Source organism: Hyla sarda, chromosome 1, assembly GCF_029499605.1.
Source record: "Hyla sarda isolate aHylSar1 chromosome 1, aHylSar1.hap1, whole genome shotgun sequence".
In the NCBI taxonomy this organism is placed as follows: domain Eukaryota; kingdom Metazoa; phylum Chordata; class Amphibia; order Anura; family Hylidae; genus Hyla; species Hyla sarda.
The window spans coordinates 367111647-367135995 of record NC_079189.1 but is presented as its reverse complement, the minus strand read 5'-3'; the positions used below and the strand labels follow the sequence as shown (position 1 = coordinate 367135995).

The 24349-nt window shown below is 43.3% G+C and overlaps 1 protein-coding gene across 4 annotated transcripts in view; it reads right to left on the bottom strand.

The window, feature by feature from the left end:
* The window catches only part of GDA (guanine deaminase), a 103167-nt gene that overhangs the window by 19179 nt on the left and 59639 nt on the right, over positions 1-24349 (bottom strand). For all 4 annotated transcript variants that reach the window (XM_056523094.1, XM_056523096.1, XM_056523097.1 and 1 more), the window contains 5 exons: positions 23679-23786; positions 22978-23085; positions 19346-19443; positions 12664-12731; positions 10604-10849 (listed from right to left, as the gene is read on the bottom strand). In XM_056523094.1, coding sequence (XP_056379069.1) covers positions 10604-10849; positions 12664-12731; positions 19346-19443; positions 22978-23085; positions 23679-23786 — 628 coding nt within the window. The remainder of the gene's footprint in view (positions 1-10603; positions 10850-12663; positions 12732-19345; positions 19444-22977; positions 23086-23678; positions 23787-24349) is intronic.

Here is a 24349-nt window from a genome sequence, read left to right as displayed (position 1 = left end):
ATATAAACAGCAACACTGTTCAATCTAACTATGATGTATAGCATGTCTGCACATTTGCTAGCCACTGATTTACTTATTAGAGAATATCTTCCCTTGAACACCACTAGTGAATGCCCACCTTTAAATCCCCTTAGTGAATTTCCACTCTTGAATACCATAAGTGAATGTCCACTCCTGAATACCATTAGTGAATGTTCACGCTTGAACACCGCTAGTGAATGCCACTCTTGAATGTCATTAGTGAATGTCCACCCTTGAATACCACTAGTGAAATGTCAACTCTAGAATAGCACTAGTGAATGTCCACTGTAGAATACAATAAGTTAATGTCCACCCTTGAATACCACTAGTGAATGTCTACTCTAGAATACCATTAGTAAATGTCCACCCTTGAATACCACTAGTGAATGTCCACCCTTGAATACCACTAGTGAATGTCTACTCTAGAATACCATTAGTAACATGTCCACCCTTGAATACCACTAGTGAATGTCTACTCTAGAATACAATAAGTTAATGTCCCCCCTTGAATACCCCTAGTGAATGTCTACTCTAGAATACCATTAGTAACATGTCCACCCTTGAATACCACTAGTGAATGTCCACCCTTGAATACCCCTAGTAAATGTCTACTCTAGAATACCATTGTTACGCCGAGCGCTCCGGGTCCCCGCTCCTCCCCGGAGCGCTCGCAGCATCCTCGAATTTGCAGCGCCCCGGTCAGACCTGCTGACCGGGTGCGCTGCAATATCCCTCTCAGCCGGGATGCGATTCGTGATGCGGGAGGCGCCCGCTCGCGATGCGCATCCCGGCTCCCGTACCTGACTCGTTCCCCGTCTGTCTTGTCCCGGCGCGCGCGGCCACGCTCCTTAGGGCGCGCGCGCGCCGGGTCTCTGCAATTTAAAGGGCCACTGCGCCACTGATTGGCGCAGCAGGCTTAATCAGTGTGTTCACCTGTGCACTCCCTACTTATACCTCACTTCCCCTGCACTCCCTCGCCGGATCTTGTTGCCATTGTGCCAGTGAAAGCGTTTCCTTGTGTGTTCCTAGCCTGTGTTCCAGACCTCCTGCCGTTGCCCCTGACTACGATCCTTGCTGCCTGCCCTGACCTTCTGCTACGTCCGACCTTGCTCTTGTCTACTCCCTTGTACCGCGCCTATCTTCAGCAGTCAGAGAGGTTGAGCCGTTGCTGGTGGATACGACCTGGTTGCTACCGCCGCTGCAAGACCATCCCGCTTTGCGGCGGGCTCTGGTGAATACCAGTAGCTACTTAGAACCGGTCCACCAACACGGTCCACGCCAATCCCTCTCTGGCACAGAGGATCCAACTCCAGCCAGCCGAATCGTGACAACCATTAGTAACATGTCCACCCTTGAATACCACTAGTGAATGTCTACTCTAGAATACAATAAGTTAATGTCCCCCCTTGAATACCCCTAGTGAATGTCTACTCTAGAATACCATTAGTATATGTCCACCCTTGAATACCACTAGTGAATGTCTACTCTAGAATACCATTAATATATGTCCACCCTTGAATACCACTAGTGAATGTCTACTCTAGAATACCATTAGTATATGTCCACCCTTGAATACCACCAGTGAATGTCTACTCTAGAATACAATAAGTTAATGTCCCCCCTTGAATACCCCTAGTGAATGTCTACTCTAGAATACCATTAGTAACATGTCCACCCTTGAATACCATGTTACATTTTTTAATAGATTCAGAATTCTAGATTGATTTACTTCTTCATATATCTTCATAACAATAAAGATCCTATTTGCTGATACAAAAGCCCAATTCTCCTGCATAGATGGATGACACAATTGTAGCTGCCTGCAACCACCACTAGAGGAAATTTCAGTATTTACTACTTAGCAAATGAATATTAAAGGGATACTCTGGGGGAAAACTTTTTTTTTTTTAAACCAACTGGCGCCAGAAAGTTAAACAGATTTGTAAATTACTTCTATTAAAATTTTTTTTAATTCTTCTAGTACTTATTAGCTGCTGAATACTGCAGTGGAAATTCTTTTTTTTATAGAACACAGAGCTCCCTGCTGACATCTCTGTCCATTTTAGGAACTGTCCAGAGCAGCATATGTTTGCTATGGGGATTTTCTCCTACTCTGGACAGTTCTTAAAATGGACAGAGATGTCAGCAGAGAGCACTGTGGTCCTGATGTCAGCAGAGCTCTTTGTTCCAAAAAAAAAAATTCCTCTGTAGTATTCAGCAGCTAATAAGTACTAGAAGGATTAAGATTTTTTTAATAGAAGTAATTTACAAATCTGTATAACTTTCTGGCACCAGTTGATTTAAAAAAAAAAAAAAAAAAAGTTTTCCACCGGAGTACTCCTTTAAGCCAGAAGACAGTCATTTCCTAAATCTCTCTTAGTGAAATTGGAACTTTATATTAAAAAAATGCTACTTCCTTTATAAAGTTATGCTGTATTGATAAATCATTCATTTTTCACAAATCTTAGCTTTGCATTAGGCAAGTCAAATTTATTCCTAAAAAATTGGCCAGTCCATCTTGACTAAATGGCATAAGGGAATTTTCCATTTTATCAATGGAGAGAAAAACACAGCTTGGTATATACTTTTCTTTATGCCACCTTTTGGTTGACTTACTTTATGCTAATGTTTTATGGCAAAATTTTCACCAGAGAATGTTTGATAAGTTTTCAGGAACAGAAATCTCTGATCAGTGCCAATAGCAACTGAATATTCTAGTTCTTTTTATTGTGGACTTCACTAGACATCTCCTTTATAAAGATCGGTCACTAGGTGTGCACTGTAAAACAACATTTATGACACTGGAGCACCTCTTCACTCTTAAAACAGTGCCCAGAGGTTTATGTTTTGGTCCTTTTCAGGCCCTATATCCAAACAACAGCATAAATGTAAAGTTGCCGTCATATCTGTCTCACAGGCTTGTTATGCACCATTTTTATAACTCCCATTGACTTCACGTAATGTAATGCAATCTCAATGTAGGGAAGACATGAAACACAATTACGAAAGATAAAATGTTGTTTCATCCCTGTGGTTATTTTCCTATAAAAAAAAAAATTACTTGAGGGAAAACTGACAGCGGGTTCACCCTTAAATAAACCCAATACACAGTGCCAGTGAACTGGATTAAAATGATGTACCACATACCTGGATTGGTGCCATCGCTTAATGTAAATTGCCTGCTTTGTACGATAGAGGCAAGACTCAGCATACCCAGCATCCCTGTGTCCCAGCATACCCAGGGATTGCGCAAAGCAGGCCATTTACATATTAGTAATAGAGGCTAATACAACGTGTATCCCAAACCAGCAGCAAAGATGTGGGAAACTGATACATTATTTTAATCTGGTTCATCGGCACTATAACCCTGTGTATTGGGTTTATTATTACCAGCTGTCAGTTATCCTTTAAGGACATCTTATTGTAGGTATATGCAAATGTGTATAGGATGTATATATATATATATATATATATATATATATATATATACTGTGTGGAATGATGGACCGCAGTATGCTGTGGTGTCATTATGCACTTGAGGAGTCGCAGGTTAGCACAAATGGTAGTATTGTAGGCTACGAGACTACAACCGTAGAGGCCAGTGTGAGCATAGACGAGCCTGATGCTGCATATGTGTTGGTATTATGTCACTAAGACACTGCAACACAACACTGCATTGCAATTAGCAAACTAGGAGGGGGCTACAGTTTGACTAATTAGTTCAATGGCTTGTTATCTGAAGAGGAATGTGCAGCCTGTATAGTGAAAAAAGAGTGGTAGAGAGGCTCCTATTGACCTGGCAACCTGAGACTCGTTCTGCCCAAATAACACCTATACCCACAGTGCCAAAAAATGTGAAATATAATACAGAAATTGGGGCTCAGAGTCGTGAATATTAAGATAACGTATGTTTATTTTAGTATATAATGTATAAAGTTAGTATACTTGTGAACTGAGAAAAAGAATAGAGGATAGGATCCGGCTCCTGGGTAGAAGTATCCAATAAAACTTAACCTTTAATGGCAAATAAAAATACCAGTATATAGGAAGGAATATTATGACCATAATATTACCATTATACTGTCACTGACCAAATCCTGTATAATGAACAATATTTCCAATAATACTGGTATACAAGGAGGAATATTATCACTATACATATTACCATCATACTATTACTGATCAAATCCTTCATACTAAGACCAATGTTATCAATAATACCAGTAGGTATTGATAATAACCTCTTTAGGTGGTGATAGTAGCCTCTCTTTAGGTAGTGATAGTAGCCTCTCTTTAGGTATTGATAGTAGCCTCTCTTCTGCTTTTTTCTCCTCTGGTCTGTGCTCAGGCGCGTGATGACGTCACTCATGTGCTGGAGCACAAACTGGATCACAGAGGAAGAATGCTCAGGCCTCATGTAGCCCCTGCATATTGCGGGTGCACACAAGAATGATTAACAGGGCAAGGAGCCAATGGCTTTTCGCTCTGTCAATCAGCTGAGCACTGCATTTAACTCTAGGTGCATCTAAGTCATGCTTAAAGTTAAATGAGGTCCTGAAAGCAGGTGAAGCAGGACTTCTTCTGTGCTGGGGCTGCTGCAGGGGGGTGCAGCGGGGGCCCAGACCGCTTGGGAGACCGGGCCTCTTACTGGGGTATAGGCTGTTCTCCCCTGATGGCGGCCCTGAAGTTGGGTATGGATTGTCAATATCGAGCTGGAGTGTCATGACCATAGTGGCACTGTGGAACAGTCAAAACGTTTCTGACTCTCAGTGGACAAGTGAAGCATCCTCTTTTCCCAATCTTACCAAGAACCACTGATGAAAAGAATTGTTAATTTGAGTATGGTTATACTTAAGTTCCTGTGCCACGTTTTGTGTTTGTACCTAGAGATGAGCGAATTTTTAGAAAAATTCGATTCAGCTGATTTGCCGAATTTTCCGAAAAAATTTGGTTCAGTCCGAATTTATTTGCAGCAAATCGCTATTAAAAACGGCTATTTCTGGCCTACAGAGAGGCTCAATAGGGGTGTAGAACACTTTGCCTTGTCGTAAGACGCATAGGGAGTGAAATAATACTGTTATTCAGTATTACATGCAGATTATAGACATCCAATTAGAACCACTGCCGCAGAGTGTCTGAATGTGGCAGCAGGGTCGGGAGACCATATGGCGTCACAATTGAAGGGATTAACCCCTTAAGGAGCGCGGGGTTTTCTGTTTTTGCATTTTCGTTTTTTGCTCCTTGCTTTTAAAAAATCATAACTCTTTCAATTTTGCACCTAAAAATCCATATGATGGCTTATTTTGTGCGCCACTAATTCTACTTTGTAATGATGTCAGTCATTGTGCCCAAAAATCTACGGTGAAACGGAAAAAAAAAATCATTGTGAGACAAAATTGAAAAAAAAACGCAGTTTTGTAACTTTTGGGGGCTTCCGTAGTACTTTTTTCGGTAAAAATGACACCTGATATTTATTCTGTAGGGCGATACGGTTAAAATGATTTCATAATTATATAGGTTTGATTTTGTCGTACTTCTGGAAAAAATCATAACTTCATGCAGGAAAATTAATAAGTTTAAAATTGTCATTTCTGACCCCTATAACTTTTTTATTTTTCCGTGTACAGGGCGGTATGAGGGCTAATTTTTTGCGCCGTGATCTGAAGTTTTTAACGGTATAATTTTTGCACAAAAGTGACCAAAAATGCACTGTTTTGGACTTTGGAATTTTTTTGCGCGCACGCCATTGACCGTGCGGTTTAATTAATGATATATTTTTATAATTTGGACATTTCCGCACGCGGAGATACCATATATGTTTATTTTTATTTACACTGTGTTTTTTATGGGAAAAGGGGGGTGATTCAAACTTTTAATAGGGAAGGGGTTAAATGATATTTATTCACTTTTTTTTTCCACTTTTATTTTGCAGTGTTATAGGTCCCATAGGGACCTATAACACTGCACACACTGATCTTCATCATTGATCACTGGTTTCTCATAGGAAACGAGTGATCGATGATTCTGCCGCTTGACTGCTCATGCCTGGATCTCAGGCACTGAGCAGTCATTCGGCGATCGGACAGCGACGAAGCAGGTAGGGACCCTCCCGCTGTCCTGTAAGCTGTTCAGGATGCCGCGATTTCGCTGCGGCTATCCCGAACAGCACACTGAGCTAACCGGCATGGTTTCAGTTTCACTTTAGAAGCGGCATTCAACTTTGAACGCCGCGTCTAAAAGGTTAATAGCGCGCGGCACAGCGATCAATGCCGCGCTCTCTTAGCCACGGGTCCCGGGCCCGACCTGCTATGACGCGGGGCCACGCTGTGGCCCCGCGTTATAGATCGGGGGCGGACACATGACGTTTTTAATACTTTTTATTTTATTCAATTTTAATTTATTTTCATTTTTTAAAATCCTTTTTGAGGACCCATTCTGGTAAGCATCGAGCTGGCGGTCGTCCACAAGGCGAGCTACCACCTGTTCCAGCCCCTGCCTCTCAGCATCCAAAGACTGTGAAACTGCAAATGTTTAATTTAATCAGTTATGGTTCATTGTTATTGCTCTAACATAGGGGTCCTCAAACTTTTTAAACAGGGGGCCAGTTCACTGTCCCTCAGACCATTAGAGGGCCGGACTATAGTTAAAAAAAAAAAAAAACTATGAACAAATTCCTATGCACACTTAAAATATCTAATTAGTGGACTACCCCTTTAAGTATGTAAGTACGCAGCACAGTTCCCTTCACATTAGGTAGGCAGCATAGTTCCCCCCACATTAGGTTGTCAGTATAGATCCCCCCCACATTAGGTTGTAGTTCCCCCACATTAGGTTGGCAGTATAGTTCCCCCACATTAGGTTGGCAGTATAGTTCCCTCCAAATTAAGTTGGCAGTATAGTTCCCCCCACATTAGGTTGGCAGTATAATTTCCCCCACATTAGGTTGTAGTTCCCCCACATAAGGTTGGCAGTATAGTTCCCCCACATTAGTTTGTAGTTCCCCCACATTAGGATGGCAGTATAGTTCCCCCCACATAAGGTTGGCAGTATAGTTCCCCCCACATTTGGTTGGCAGTATAGTTCCCCCCACATTTAGTTGGCAGTATAGTTTCCCCACATTAGGTGCAGTATAGTTCCCCCACATTAGGTGCAGTATAGTTCCCCCACATTAGGTGCAGTATAGTTCCCCCACATTAGGTGCAGTATAGTTCCCCACATTAGGTGCAGTATAGTTCCCCACATTAAGTGCAATATAGTTCCCCACATTAAGTGCAATATAGTTCCCCACATTAGGTGCAGTATAGTTCCCCACATTAGGTGCAGTATAGTGCCCACATTAGGTTGGCAGCATAGTTCCCCACATTAGGTTGGCAGCATAGTTCTCCACATTAGGTGCAGTATAGTTCGCCCACATTAGGTTGGCAGTATAGTTCCCCCATATCAGGTTGGCAGTATAGTTCTCCACATTAGGTACAGTATAGTTCCCCCACATTAGGTGCTGTATAGTTCCCCCACATTAGGTGCAGTATAATCCTCACATTAGGTTGGCAGCATAGTTCCCCACATTAGGTGCAGTATAGTTCCCCCCACATTAGGTGCAGTATAGTTCCCCCCAAATTAGGTGCAGTACAGTTCCCCCCACATTAGGTGCAGTATAGTTCCCCACATTAGGTGCAGCATAGTTCCCCACATTAGGTGCAGCATAGTTCCCCATATTAGGTGCAGTACAGTTCCCCCCACATTAGGTGCAGTATAGTTCCCGACATTAGGTGCAGTATAGTTCCCCATATTAGGTGCAGTACAGTTCCCCCCCACATTAGGTGCATTATAGTTCCCCACATTAGGTGCAGTATGTTCCCCCACAGACATACAGCCTCCAGCCATATAGTGTATGGCTGGAGGCTGTATGCCTGTGTACTGCCCCACTTCAGTGCTCCGTCCACCACTCCTCCGGAGCGGTAGTCGGAGCACCAAAGCTGACGTGCCGCTGGTAACACCTACCAAGCTGGCCATCGCTGGTCCTGCTCACTGCTCCGCGCGTTGCTATGGGCGCATACATGGGAAGTCAGTGACGTCCCTGCGTGCGCTACCTCCCGGCGGCCCCTGCGTTTTTAAAGTAAATGCGGGGCCGCAGAGAAGTAAACGGGGCATCACTGTGTCCCAAAAACATATTTCGGGACACAGGGATGTCCTTATGCAGCGGCGGCAGTCGGGCCGGATAAATGTCCTCGGCGGGTCGCATGTGGCCCCGCAGGCCGTAGTTTGAGGACCCCTGTTCTAACCCGTTTCATTGGATTCTTGTGGTCATTCCAGAGGTAATATATGACGATGACCATAGGGCCTCAGTCTTGAAAAGATTACATAGATTTTTCTTTTCATTTAAATTGAACATTTTTAAGACATTCACAAGTTTAATGTCCCGGGTGCCCGAAGCGTTTACTTTGAACTAAAACTGTATGACCACAAAACCCAATATAACAAGGAGTCACAAAGCGGCACAATGACAGAACCTAGAGGTGTCAGCAGCCTGACGAGACCCTAGGGCCTCACAATTGAAGAATTGTAAAATTTAAGAGTTTATATAGATTAAAATTTAAAAATTTTAATGTGCCTAGAGCATGAGGAGACCATATGGTGGCACAATGACACAGCCACGAGGTGGCAGCAGCTTGAGGAGACCATACTGTGGCAGAATGACACAGCCTGGAATTGGTGGCAGCAAGAGGAGACCATATAGTGGCAGAATGACCCAGCCTGGAGGTGGCAACAGCCTGACGAGACCATAGGGCCTTACAATTGAAAAGATTAAAGATATATTTTTTTTATTTAAATTGAAGATTTCAAATAGATGAACCTAAAAAGTTTCATTCAATGCAGCAGCATGAGGAGACCATATGGCGGCACAATGACAGAGCCTGGAGGTGACAGCAGCAGCATGAGGGCCATGCCAACTGAAGGTTGAGTCTAAGGAACCCACCCACTGTTGACTGGGGGTGTCGGATGTCACTTGGGATGAAGTGGATGACCGAGTGAACCAATCAATCATGGCTGCTGGGTTGCTGGTCGAGACACGACTGCTAGCTGACACCGGGAGCTCAGACCTCTCGCTGCGACTCCTGCTGCCACATGCCCCTACTCTGCTGCGACCTCTGCCTGCACCTGATGAGTTTAGGCCTCTGCCACTCCTCTGTGCACGTCCTGGCACTTCTCTCCCTGACATACTTATACACCAGCTGAGTGTGTATATGTTACACTTATGAGAGGGGGACAATGCGCTCCACTACGCTTAAAACTGTATTAGACTACAGAAACAAGTGTGTAGCTTTGGCTGGCCTTTCACAGTAACTAGGCCCAAATTAGTTTTACAGGAAAAAAAAAAAGTACACCACCTATGTATGCACTCGTTACACATATGAGAGGACAATACGTTCCGCTCCACAGCCTGTATTAGGCACTGTAATCAGGTAACTATGGCTTTTCATGCTCACCCTAACTGTCCCCTGTTAGCTTTAGAGTTGTTGTACACCCAAGTTCAGCAGTACAGAATCGCTGTGTAGTAGAACCCAGTACAGTATTATTAAGCACTAATGACAGGTGACAATGGTTTTTAGTGCTCAGCCTAACTGGCTCCTATAAGCTTTAGAGTTGCTGTACACCCCACTGCAGCAGTACAGAGTCGCTGTATAGTAGAGCCCAGTACAGTATTATTATGCACTAATGGCAGGTGACAATGACTTTTCGTGCTCAGCCTAATTGGCCCCTATAAGCTTTAGAGTTGCTGTACACCCCACTGCAGCAGTAGAGAATCACTGCGTAGTACAGCCCAGTACAGTATTATTATGCACTAATGGCAGGTGACAATGGATTTTCGTGCTCAGCCTAACTGGCCCCTGTTAGCTTTAGAGTTGCTGTACACCACACTGCAGCAGTAGAGTTGCTGTGTATTGCACCCAAAAGTGTACTTTCTTTCTCTCGCAGTGCTTTTATGCAGTGAAGCTGTTTTTCTGTGCAATGCACAAACTGCTCTATCTCTCCCTGCAATGAAACGCTGTCTCTGAAATAAAATGCTGGAATGGCTGGCAGCAAGATGGCTGCCGATTATATAGGGCTGTGACATCACGGTGGTGACTGGCTGCTGATGCTGCATGTGGTTCAGGGTCATCCCAACAACCTGCCTTCCCAGAGTTCCTTGCCCCATGTCTTCACATGTGGATCCGCCATTTTAGATGCCCTGGTGTCGGGACCGCACTAAATTAAGTTTAATAAAACGATTCGTTTAATCCATTCGTGGCGATATTCGGATTCATTATGAATCAAATTTTTCCTGAAATTTGTAACGAATTTGGATTCATCAGATTAGATTCGTTCATCCCTATTTGTACCCACTAAGCATGCTATGCCTTTGAGATTATTATGCCTATGTAACGGTCAATCTTAATGTGCCAATCTTTGCTAATGCGACCATCAAAAATTTGGACTACTCTTTTATGTAAAAGAAAAATTAATAAAGTAATTTGTTCGGTTATCTGGTCTGCGAATCATTTCCAATGCAAGACACTGTAACCACATCTAACAAACTTACCTTCACTTCCTCCCATGGTTGCTAGTCGGAATGCCTCCTTGTAACTTAATACTTTTTTTTCAAATTGTAGTATTCCATTTTGATCATCTGCATTTATTCCCTCTGGCATCACATTTTTTTTCTGTTCCTTTTCTGTTTCATTATTGTACCGTTCACTTTTTGATCTTTCCATGAAAATAATTTTTGAAGCTTCTATCGCTTTCCGGATAGTATCAAGTAATGACATGGAATATCCACCAGCAACATCTAATGAAAATATTATATTATTTTATGTATGCGTTACTAAAATATATATAGATTACAGTATCAGTCTGTGACCATGTAACTATCACCTACATCATCTAGAGGCCTAGATCAGCGGTACTCAACTGGGGGATCTCGTTCCAGATCTGGATCGCAGCCGCCAGTCATCCGGACCCCCAGCCGCTTCTCCCCTCATTCATTTGTATCGGTGTCTCTAAGACACCGATACAAATGAATAGCCGTGGCCCGGAGCAAGGGAACATTTTGCTCCCTGCCCGGGGCTTCTGTGATGCAGGCGGTGCGATTAACATTGCCTGCATCATCTGCTCTGGCCAGGCCTGATTAGAAGAGGCCAGAGCAGCGGAAGGAACTGGGACGGGGCTCTCAGGAAAATATTTGTGCTCCGCCACCTGTGACTCTCCAGTTGTTACAGAACTACAACTCCCAACATGACTGTGTGTGCATGATGGGAGTTGTAGTTTGCAGCAGCTGAAGAGTCACAGTAGCACAGTTTATGTGGTGGCACAGTGGCATGAAAAATTGTGGTGGCACGGTGGCATCAATAATTGTGGGGGCACAGTGGCATTGATAATTGTGGGGGCACGGTGGCATAAATAATTGTGGGGGCAAGGGGGCATCAATAATTGTGGGAGCACGGTGGTATCAATAATTGTGGGGGCACGTGGCATCAATCATTGTGGGGGCACGTGGCATCAATAATTGTGGGGGCATGGTGGCATCAGTAATTGTGGGGGCACGGTGGCATCATTCATTGTCGGGGGCACTTTGGAATCATTCATTGTGGGGGCACGGTGGCATCATTCATTGTGGAGGAACGGTGGCATCATTCATTGTGGGGGCACAGTGGAATCATTCATTGTGGGGGCACAGTGGCATCATTCATTGTGGTGGCACGGTGGAATCATTCATTGTGGGGATACAGTGGAATCATTCATTGTGGGGGCACGGTGGCATCATTCATTGTGGGGGGCACGGTGGCATCATTCATTGTGGGGGCACGGTGGCATCATTTATTGTGGGGGCACAGTAGCATCATTCATTGTCAAGGCACAGTGGCATAATTTATTGTTTGGGCACGGTGGCATCATTCAATGTTTTATGGTACAGTAGTGTTTGTCAGAATTATATTTGGGGACACATTGTGTGGCAGTAATATACCAGGGATATAGCGTGCGGCAGTAATATATTCAGGGGTATAGCATGTGGCAGTAATGTACAAGGGGCACAGCGTGTGGCAGTATTATATTCAGGGGCACAGCGTGTGGCAGTATTATATTCAGGGGCATAGCGTGTGGCAGTAATATACCAGGTGCACAGCTTTTGGGAGTATCATATTCAGGGGCATAGTGTGTGGCAGCAATATACCAGGGGCACAGCGTTTGGCAGTATTATATTAAGGAGTACAGCATGTGGCAGTATTGTGTATCCCCGAATATAATACTGCCACATGCTCTGCTGCTGAATATAAATTCAGCAGCAGAGCATGTGGCAGTATTATATTCGGGGATACACAATGCGGCAGTATTATTTTCAGGGGTACACTCTCTGGCAGTATTCAGAAAATACAGGTAACTGTAGGTTTACATCCTCCAGACTTTAGTCATTTTGCCTATTACCTTTACGGCACTGCAGCCACTAGGTGTGAACCAGGCCTCAGCGTTTTGCTTGGACCTTTACCAGTGGCGTACCCCTGGCCTAGATGATGTGGGTCATAGTTTTATTTACTACCAGTAACCCCCCCCCCCCCCCCCCCCAACAAGTCAGCCTCCCCGAAAGATCTATATAAAATAGCTTACCAGTCCCAAGCCCCATTTTAACTCTGTGATTTAGAGCATTTTGTACATCAAGGTGCCCACTGCACAATCTGAAAGTAAATGAATGGATACATCAATTATATTTTAAAGTGTACCTGTCAGATCCCACAAAAAAAATTCTTACCTTGTAGATCTAATTATTTGCCTCCATCACCTATATGTATTATTATATTTATTATTATCTTTTTATTAGCTCACAGTTGTATAAATTCTCTCAGGGGAAGGGGGCATGTCCCTCCCTTGTGGTGGTGGGAGGTGATTGACGCATCTGCTCATGTAGCCTTATCCTTGAGCCATTTCTTGTCCATGATTCATGGACAAGCCAGATGCTGCTGCAGGACTGGTTAGTGTCCCAGTAGGTATGGGGACCCCTAGTGGGGAGATTTTCAGGATCCTTTTTCTTTATCAAATATTCAAAAATGTTTAAATAGTAATATTACAAAAGTTCTTTAACTTTTATCAGAAACAACATATAAAAAGTTTTTGGATATGACAGTGCCCATTTAAATGATCAAACAGCTTCCCTTAATTTGCTAGCCTATGTGATACCTAGCATATTTGTAAAGCACTTCATTAACCAAAAATAAACCCTTACCCCAGAAAAGCTTTTCTTGTACTTTTCTGCAATCTGCTGCCCACTGCCTGCTGTCAGGGAATTTCACCCCTAGTAACTAGACACAGCTAGAATAGGACAAAACAACAAAATACAGGAAGTGGCGACAGGGCATAGTATGTGTGTGCTTTGTGCAGCAGAGAGAGAAAGCCTAGGCTGTGTACCTACAATCTGAGCCAGTCTGCCTGCGGAAAATGATTAACACTGTATCTTAAACGTAAATCAAATTGTAATTGCCGATACCGATAATCACGATTTTGGGCATTATCGGTATCGGCAATTACCTTGCCGACAATGCCCCGTCCCCCCCACCGCACCGAGACCGCCTCCGACCCACCGCACCGCGACCGCCCCCCCGACCCACTGCACCGCGTCGCACCCCCCACCGTAGTGCTGGGCGGTATACCGGTATGGATTTTTGCCCATACCGCTATACCAGTCGGGCCCCTCCCCCACCCTCCGAGTCAATAAAAAAATGTAAACTTACACGTAATGGGGGTGCTCCGGGCCATCCATCCTTCCTGTAGTGTCCGGCGGCATTACAGGTGGAGGGTGAACCAGTCCGGGCTGTCCTTCTCCGGGGGTCATCTTCTCCACTCCGGGCAGGCTCCGGCCTAGTACGCTGCATAGACGCCGCTACGCCGTAACGTCAGGTGTGTCGCTGCGCACGGGCGTCACTGCGCAGCGGCGTCTATGCTGCGTTACTAGGCCAGAGCCTGCCCGGAGTGGAGAAGATAACCCCCGGAGAAGAAGGACAGCCCGGACCGGTTCACCCTCCACCCGGAATGCCGCCGGACAGTGCAGGAAGGAAGGATGGCCCGGACCACCCTGACAGGTAGGGGGAGAGAAGCGGGTGGTGGCGGCGGCGGCCTATGGCACCGCAAAAGCCACTGCAGTGCATTGATTTAAAGCGCCCGCTTTAAATCAATGATCTGCAGCGGTGTCGCGGGGGGATAAGTAGCTGATAACTTAAACCGGAATATCGGTATAAGTTATCGGCTATGTGCCCTAACCTCCCCCGATTATCGGTATCGGCCCTAAAAAAACGATATCGGTCGATCCCTAGTAAATACCATTGTATCTACTGCTAAGTGTCCACAGTGTTAGTGCTGCAGTGTACCTGTTGTGGTGGTAGGGTGTGTGGTGCAGGGCAGATGTTGTTACCCTAGGGGCAGATAGCATTAAACCCTTGTATTCATGATGCCAGGGCGGGGTTTAGCCTAAAACTACCTGAAGGTATACCGCTGGATCCTGGGCTAGGCTGATGGTGACCACCATTTGCACTGCAGTAGCTTGTGCCACTGAAGGAACAACGCTTGGTGCCTGTTGGTGCACTTCAGTTAGTGCCCGCTGGTTAGGCCAAACCTCCTCGACCACAGGAGTAGGCCTGGGAACATTCACAGATGACTGTGGTAGATACTTTGGTGCCATGATAGGCATTTCGGGCATGTAGACCTCCTCCTCCCAGACGGTACCTCTGACTTTAGGCGGCAGCAACCGAAAGGGATCGGCGTCCCAGTCGTCCAATGGGAAGTAGGCCAACGAAATCTGGGTTGGATTCTTCGGATGGGTCACTGCAGCCACCCACTCTCCTCTCAAGCTCTGTACAGGAGTATACTCCATGATCTGCCTGCTCTCTAGAGAATGCATGGACGGGGGAAGATAGTCTCTTTGCACTGCCCGACGATTGACCAGGATGGTCCATCCATGACAACAGTCCATGAGGTTGCCAAACCCCTGAACTTTGTCGAATTTCACCCCCGTAGCGCTGTGGCGTTCCAGAGGTGGCTCTCCCTCTCGGGGATGTTCCAATTTTCTGATGTACAGGGCCTCTAATGCTTTGGTGTCCTGTTGCTGTGCCTGTTGCACCTCATATGGCAGCAGCTTCTGCCCATATCTCTCCACTCTCTGTTCCCTCAGTCCCTCTACAATCTCAGCCACCTGAACTTCTCTTCTGGCACTCTCGGACTCGGCCGGAGGGACTGGGGGATGGGATTTTCCTGGCAGGGGAAGAACGTGCTCCCTCATGTATCGAATCAGTCCGGGCTCATCACCAAACAACCACTTACGTAATGGTGGTGACTGGGGACGGGTGACAGACTTCTGGGCCTGGGGGGTTTGCTCTGGGTTAGGGGTAGAAAGAGGGGTAGAGAACGTGGCCTCAGCCGGGGTACTCACTTCTGACTCCTTGGTGTGAATTTCGGCCCAGGACCCCCAGGTCCGGTGGTGAGGGGACACTGGCAATGAGGCCTCACTGGCAATGATGCACTAGAAGATGCTGGTGTTCCCTCCTCCAGGGTTGGTGGCCAGTCTCCATTGTCCTTGGGCATCTCCTGAAACATTTGCGCTGCAGCAACTTTTCAGGCCACCGGCACCATCTTTGGACTCTCTGCACGTGTGCTTGCCTGTTCCGCCATGCTGCTCCTCTTACTGACTTCCGGCAAACTGAGAGGTTCAGGCGGCGCTGCTCCTTTAATGCAGTTCTTTGGGAAGATGGCCGCCGGCTGGAAGTGCGTCAGCGGCGCAGCGCAGGAAACAAGGGGCAGATCTTCAAAGTTCCACTTAGGCATTGATACAGGAGCGTGGGACATTTTTGTGCGCTTCTCCTCCACATCTTAAGCCCTTGCAGGTACAGGCAATACTTGGCAACATAACAGTTTCTGATCTGATCTTGCACATGGTTTTCTTGACTTCCATACTGTTCCAAATAGCAGGCAACAAAGTTTTCTTCACCTCCCCCTCTATTTAACAAGTGCCTCGGGTAAAACACATTTCATAGACAAAGTCCCGTACAGTTTTTTGCGCAGACTGAAATCTCATCGGCATGCGGTTTTTGCAGACAATATTGGACACAGTTCAGACTAGGGGGGAGGATTAGTGGGGAGGCCGTATCCTGTTTGTGACGCAAAAAGTTGTGGTGGCAGGGTGTGTGGCGCTGGGCAGATGGTGTTACCTTAAGGGCAGGTTGCAATAATCCCCTTGTATTCATGATGCCAGGGTGTGGTTAAGCCTATAACCACCCAAAGGTATACCGTTGGATCCTGGGCTAGGCACGGGGTAAATAAAGACTCCAACAGTCGGTTACAGACAATGGTAGCTTTACTGAGGGTACACAGTTGGAAAAGTCTATACAGTTCAGCCAGGGCCCAAGGAGGTAACCAGTGACACAGAGACCTTAAGAGCTTGCTGGGACTTGTAGTAGGACTGGACAATTGAATGCAGACCACGCTGACTTGACAGATAACAGCGACTGACTTGACTCATAAAGCTGTGACTTTAGCTTACTTGAATTGATGGTGACTGGAGGACTTGACTTTGAGGCCTCCTATACTCTCGACACACACACTAGGCACGACTGCACTGGTCTTCAGCTTGGCAGAAGAGCAGAGCTGAAAGAGAAAGAAGCTAGCTTCCTCCAGGGCTTATATGGGGGAGATTAGCAGGGAGCCCATAGGTCACTCTTGGGATCACCTGGTCACTGGTACCTCCTGGGTAACAATCACATGACATATAACATGGTATAACTCTTAAAGCAACATTACATTTTATGACATTTCACATGGTAAAACATATTTTACAGGGGGCCTTGGGGACACTGAAGGAGGCGGCCTGACAGGGCAGCAGGAGCACGGGGTAACACCTCCCGTTCAGGGCCACCACACTGTCAACAGGGAGCCTGGTTTGAAGTACCAAGAAAGGGAACCTGTCATCAGTTTAATGCTGCCAAACCGGTGGGCAGCATACAACTGGGGCAGGAATCACAATTCCAGGACACTATGAATTACTCTAATACACATGGGTGTTTCAGAGTACTCATAGTTTAAAAATGCTGCCAGGACCCGTGTAACTAGTCATGGGAGCGGGTCCTGGCTCTCCACCCAGCCAGTATACACAAATAGCCAGAGACGTGTCATTCAGGCCGACCAGGCAGAAAGCAGCCACTGGGACCCACCCCCGTGACTAGTTAGCCAGGTCCAAACAGCATTTTTAAAGTATGATAACACAAAATGGCCTGAGCATATGAAAGTATTTTATAGTGTCCCAGTATTGTGCTGCCTGCAGTTTGGCCAGCATGCAACTGATGATAGGTGCCCTTTAACCCAGACCGCTTACAGATTTACCAGAGTTTGCAATTAGCATGAGACACTTTAATAATTTTGTCACATGTGACGTCTGACCATCAAAGTTTGCACTGTGAAAAGGATGAGACAGTTTTAGAAAACCAGGACCTTTATGTTTTCCAGCTAATGTTGGTAGGATACCAAATCTGAGCTCTTCATATACCTTCCCTAACAGAATAGAAAAAAGCTGGGACCAACAAATGATAAACATGTGCAGTGCATTTGGAATGTTTTCAGACTCTTTCACTTTTTTCACATTTTGTTATGATGTGTATTTGTGCTAAAAAATAAATAAAAAAGTTTTTCCCACTTAATTCTGCACTCAATACCCCATGACGACAAAGTGAAAACAGAATGTTAGAAATCTTTGTTAATTTATTAAAAAGGAAAAGCTAAAATATTACATTGACATAAGTATTCAGACCCTTTACTCAGTACTTAGTTGAAGCACCTTTGACAGTGATAACAGCATCTAGTTTTCTTGGGTTTGATGCCACAAGTTGTTTGACTGGGTTTAAGTGAGGGCTCTGGCTGGACCACTCAAGGACATTCACAGTTATCCCTAAGCCATTCCTGTGTTGTCTCAGCTGTGTGCTTAGGGTCACTGTCTCGTTAAAAGGTCAACCTGGGTCAGGTTTTCATTAAGAATATTTTTGTACTTTTTTTTTAGCTTTCCCTTAACCCTGACAATTCTTCTTGTCCCTGCCACTAAAAACACCCCACAGCATGATGCTGCCACCACCATGCTTTACTGTAGGGATGGTATTGTGCAGGTGATCAGCAGTGCTTTGTTTTTGCCAGATTTTAAACAAGATTCTCTAGTATGAAACAAAGATTGAATTTTCTGGCCTCAATTCTCAGTTTTGAGTTTTCAGATGTTTGTTTGTTTTTTACAATCTCTAGATGGGCTTCCATGTGCCATGTTACTAAAAAGAGGCTTCTTTCTGGCCACTCTGCAATAAAGCAAAGATTGGTAGGGTGCTGCATTGATGGTTACTGCACACAGAACCTATGGCGTTCCGCTAGAGTGACCATTGGGTCCTTGGTCACCTTTTTTTTACCTTTCTTAATCTTTAAATTCCATTGTTAGAATTACAGAAGCCTTTAAAAAAAAAAAATAGGGTGTGCTCTGACAGCTAACTTTTTATTTTTCATTTTGAACATTATAAGATTTAAATTTAGACCTTTTTTATTTCTATTTTACAGATGTATTTTGCTATTCATTTTTATGATGTGTGAACAACTTGACGATTTTACAATAAAGGGGTATTCCAGGAATTTTTTTATTTGACTATGCTAAAGGGGCTGTAAAATTAGTTAAGTTCATAATATAGTGTCTGTACCTGTGTGTGATGATTTTCTTCCAATTCTTCTGTGATTTTCACTCCAATATTTATTTTTACCAGCATACAAAATGACTGTCTCAGATTTTTCCCAGGTTGCAATGCGGCCGAGACCTGACTCACTAGTCAGCTGATGACAGGGAGCCTGTCTGTTTCAATGGTTGGAGGGATTAATCTGCAACTAATGCAACAGCCTACAGCCTACAGCTGATTGAAAACCACAGGTCTTTTGAATGGATGCAGCACATTTATGTTTCAATGGGTGGGGTGGCTGATGGGTGGGAGGGAGGAAAATGGGATTTGTAGTCAAAAATAGAAAAGTCAAGCAGGAAATACCAGTTCACAAAAAGCTAGCCACCGTGTTATGGTAATCTCACAACATCGCCATTTAGCCGACAAGCACAGATCCTTCCTAAGCATGTCCATTACTGTCTGCCAGGTATGTACTAAAATCCCCTTATGGTGGATAACCCCTTTAAGTTCTAAGCTGCTATATCCTGGCAGTCCTCCCAAAGAAAAAAACCTGGTCATAATAAACTTTTAGTTCATATGTTGCATGTCATTTCCATATACTTAATTTAACTTACGATATATTAGAATTAGGACAATGTGATATTGCAGCACCCCTTTCTCTGAATACATGTAGTTCCTCATTAGTTAGGTAACATCCATGAGCCATCACTGTCTAAAATAACAAATGAAAAAGCAAATGTATCATTAAAATATTGAAAAACTAATACGCTATTTCAATAGAACAGAACAACATTACCCAACAGGGAAAAACATTTAACAAAGCATTTAGCTTTCAACATTTTAAATAAAGCAAAACCACAATGGCCTACATTTCCAAAGACATTTTGACATTTAGACTGGCAGGTCTAAATTTGCATCTTTTAAATTTTATTAATTTACTAAATTACTTTTCTGATCAATTTTCAAATCTAACAAGTTACAAAAGAGGAACACATTTTAATGCAAATTTGTCATTCATTACATTTGTATCTTTTTTTGGTGTAATTTAAAGCAAAAGCTGGTGTAAACTGTTTACTAAATGCCTGCACCCTTGCTCAAGCGTCTGCATAAGCACCATATGATGTTTTGCACCTATTGAAGGGGAACTCCGGTGCTTAAAGGGGTACTCTGGTGGAAAACATTTTTTTTTAAATCAACTTGTGCCAGAAAGTCAAAGAGATTTGTAAATGAATGAATGTGCAAAGAGTGAGCTAGCTAGGCTACTGCAGATGTAAGCGGATAGTCAGCACTGATGGGGAGTGACTCCTACGATCCTAACCAAGGTGGTGCTAAACGTCTAGAGTCTTTCAGGTAATGTGTACAATTTCTATAGAAGAAAAGACGTAGCAACTCACCGATCGCTTGAATGTCTTTATTGTGGTAACTTCAGGTAAATCACAACAGACAGCGGGATCGTGTGGGTGCTGGTGTGGGTGAGGGAGCGGGTGGGTGTGGCTAGATGACAGCTCTGTTTCACGTCAATTGACGCTTCATCCGGTCACGGACCGGATGAAACGTCAGTTGACGTGAAACAGAGCTGTTGTCTAGCCACACCCACCCGCTCCCTCACCCACGCCAGCACCCCCACGATCCCGCTGTCTGTTGTGATTTACCTGAAGTTACCACAATAAAGACATTCAAGCGATCGGTGAGTTGCTACATCTTTTCTTCTATAGAAATTGTACAAATTTGTAAATGACTTCTATTAAATAATCTTTACCCTTTCAGTACTTTTTAGCAACTGTATGCTACAGAGGAAATTCTTTTCTTTTTTAATTTATTTTTGCCTTGTCCACAGTGCTCTCTGCTGACACCTGATGCCCATATCAGGAACTGTCCAGAGCAGGAGAAAATCCCCATTGCAAACCTATGCTGCTCTGGACAGTTGCTGACATGGACAGAGGTGTCAGCAGAGAGCAATGTAGACAGGACAAAAAAATTCAAAAAGAAAAGAATTTCCTCTGTAGCATAAAGCTGCTAAAAAGTACTGGAAAGGTGAAGATTTTTTTTTTATAGAAGTCATTCACAAATCTGTTTAACTTTCTGGCACCGGTTGAATAAAAAAAAAATGTTTTCCACCAGAGTAACTCTTTAACAACTTTTCCCCTTTCCATTGTGCTCGGACTCCCCGCAATCTGCCGTGCGCGCCCCAGTTCTCCTCATGCAGAGAGCAACAACGGCTCCAATCACAGAGCTGTGTCAACCACCGCACGAACTGTGGCAAACAAGCCCCCTCCTTGCATCTCCATGGGAGAGCTAGAGATACTCGAGTGCTGTATCTCCGGCTCTCTTGTAGAGATAAATGAAGGGGGGTTGTCAACCATTACTTTGTGCGGTGGTCAACACAGCTCTGTCCATGGAGCGTTGGCCACTTAGTGCATGAGGAAAGTCGGAGCCCCGCGATCAGACACTTATCCCCGATCTTGTGGATAGAGGATAAGTTGCTAAGTATGGGAGCTCACAGTATGATCCAGCAGTAAAAGCTTAGATATGCATATAGCCAGGGCCATGTTTGAATATACTGTATGGGCAAATAAGGGCAAATAAGGCTCATAAACCTCAATCTTTTACCCTATATGTATATTTGGTGGGAATCTGTGGAAGACTGTTAGGCTAGGTTTAAACTACAGAATTTCCAAGCAAAGTTCTGCTTAGGAATTTTGGCCAGAAATTCTGGTGCAGCAGAATCTCTGGTGCACAGCGCACACTACGGAATTTTAGAAAAAAGAATCGTCTTGTCCATTCTTTAGGCGGAATCCGCGCCGCAGACATTGCCATCTATGAGGATGGCAATGTCCACACGGTCCTAGTGGAAATGCTGCCTTAGGCTAAGTTTCCACTTGTTTGTTTTTTTGGGGCAAAAATGGCCATTCTGCTGCATGGTGTTTTTTTTTGTTTAAAAAAACGCTGCGGCCAGATGTTAGCTGTAGGTCAGCTATTTTGGGCTTCCTGGGCGCTTTTCAAAAACAACCTCTTGTTGAAACTTTGGCATTATTTCAGGAAAAACACCATGTAGGTTATAACTTTGGTGTTTTTTGCAGGCGGTTTTTATACTTTTTTGGACTTTAGCGATCCAAAAAAGGGATAGAGATACCTTTTTAATTCAATTTTGTAGGGTATCATAAAATATATATATATATATATATATATATATATATATATATATATATATATATATATATATCCATACAGTAGGGATGGAAAATTTGTATTTAACAAAATTTATAATTTTAAAGAATCAAATGTTTATATATTTTTAACCAATTTATGTAGGCAGGCAGGGATATAAAAATGTAGCCAGCAATATTAAAAATGTATAAAGGGGCCATATTAAAAATGTATGAAGGGGCCATTTAATTGTAAAAATAATATACTTTTTATACTTAATTTTGTCAAACTTTTTATTAGTAATGTGTTTTAATTATGTGTTTAATTATGTGTTTTAGTGTGTGTGTGTGTGTGTGTGTGTTTTTCACTTTTTTTTCTTATTTTTTTCCACACATTTTTTAGGTACTACTACTACTCCCAGCATGGAACAGACTGTTCCATGCTGGGAGTAGTAGTACCTGGACTAATAGACAGATCGCCCCGGGTGTCACTTCTGACACCCTTTGCGATCCTCCTGTATAATCTATAGAAGCGCACTTCTCCGATGCCCTGCCCAGCACTATACTTCTCTGTGATGTGAAATTTTAGAGGAAGTTCTTTTATTTTTTAATTTATTTTCTGTCTGCCCATAGTGCTCTCTGCTGCCAAATCTGTCTTTGTCAGGAACTGTCAAGAGCAGGAGCAAATCCCCATAGCAAACATCCTGCTCTGGACAGTTCCTGACATGGACAGAGGTGTCAGCAGAGAGCACTGTGGACAGAAAGAAAATAAATAATAAAATAAAATAGCTTCCTCTGGAGCATACAGCAGCTGGTAAGTACTGGAAGGATTAAGATTTTTTAATAGAAGTAATTTACAAATCTGTATATCTTTCTGGCACCATTTGATTTTAAAAAATAGTTTTCCACCGGAGAAACCTTTAACATATGAGTTTTATTAAGGGCAAATGACACCCAATTTTGTCCCCAGTGGATTGATAAATGTGGGTCATTGGTTTGTTTACATGTTATTGAATGTTGCACAACTAAATCTGAAAATCCACAACCAGGCCAGTAAGAATGGCAAAGAGGAGACTCTAGACGATAATATTACCACTCACCTTGTTTGTTAGAAGTTTGTTTCTATTATATACTTCAGTATAATTTTTGTAACCTGGAAACAATCTTAAGACTTCTTTGATTTCTGCAGGCGATTCACTGATGTGACTCTAAAAAATGGAATTAAGAAATGACTCATTTATTAATTTAGCAAAAGTATTCTAAATCTGTTAAACTAGATACAAAAGCATACATAATTTAATATTATTTATGGTATACATTATCATGTACGGTATTGTCTAGGTACGTCTACCAGTTTCTCTAATTTCCTTTGACCTTACAAAGAATGAGTTATCTTGAAAAGATAAATAGTTAGAAGCAATCATATGGTTAAAGAGGTTGTCCTAAGATCAGTGCTAAGCAATTGTAGGAAGCCCCACTGAAAATACATGGAGCATTGGCCATGCATGCACACTCCCGATCCTTTCCTGTTGGGAAACATTGACTGTTCCAGCTTTGATGGCCGATCCCGAGCCCTACCAATAGTAAGTCATAAAAGTTAGTAATAATAACTTTTAATCTTGGGATTTTTAAGGTGTGAAAAGTAAGACATGTGGAATTGTCTTCACACACATTCATATGAAACTTCCGAGAATTCCATCTAGAATTCCATCCAAACCAGGAAACCAATTAATAATATTTTACTATGATCACATTCTCCTACTATTCATTTATAATATCATGTGGTATACCATACTCATACCTGTATATGTAGGTCATGCTCATTAGCAAGTTTGCCTAGCTCATTCAGCAACCGCTCACTGCAGGATATTGCAAACCGAGGAGTTATAATGGGCTTTACTCTGTCATACTAAAAAAGTTACAAAGGTAACATTATTGAAATGGTCACATGAGGTAAGTTAATCAGAAAGAACATCACAATCATATCATAAAGTCATGTCTACTACTTAACCCCTTAAGGACCAGGCCGATTTTTTGTTGTTGCATTTTTGCATTTTTATTTTTTCCTCCTCTCCTTTTAAAATCTATAACTTGTTTATTTTTCACCTACAGACCCTAATGACATCTTTTATTTTACCATATGATGTTCCATGAAACCAAAAAATAATATAAGAAAACTGCAATTTTGCAACTTTTGGTGGTTTCGTTTATTACGCTTTTTACGGTAAAAATTATACATTATTTTTATTCTGTAGGTCAATTCGATTAAAACGATGCCCAATTTATATAGTTTTTCTATTATTGTACTATTTTTAACTTTTTTTTAAACAAAAATCATATGCATAAAATTGTCCTTTTCCGACCCTATAACTTTTTAATTTTTTCATATACGGGGATGTATGAGGGCTCCATGAGCTGTATTTTTGCACCATGAGCTGTAGTTTTTATCGGTACCATTTTTGCTTTAATGGG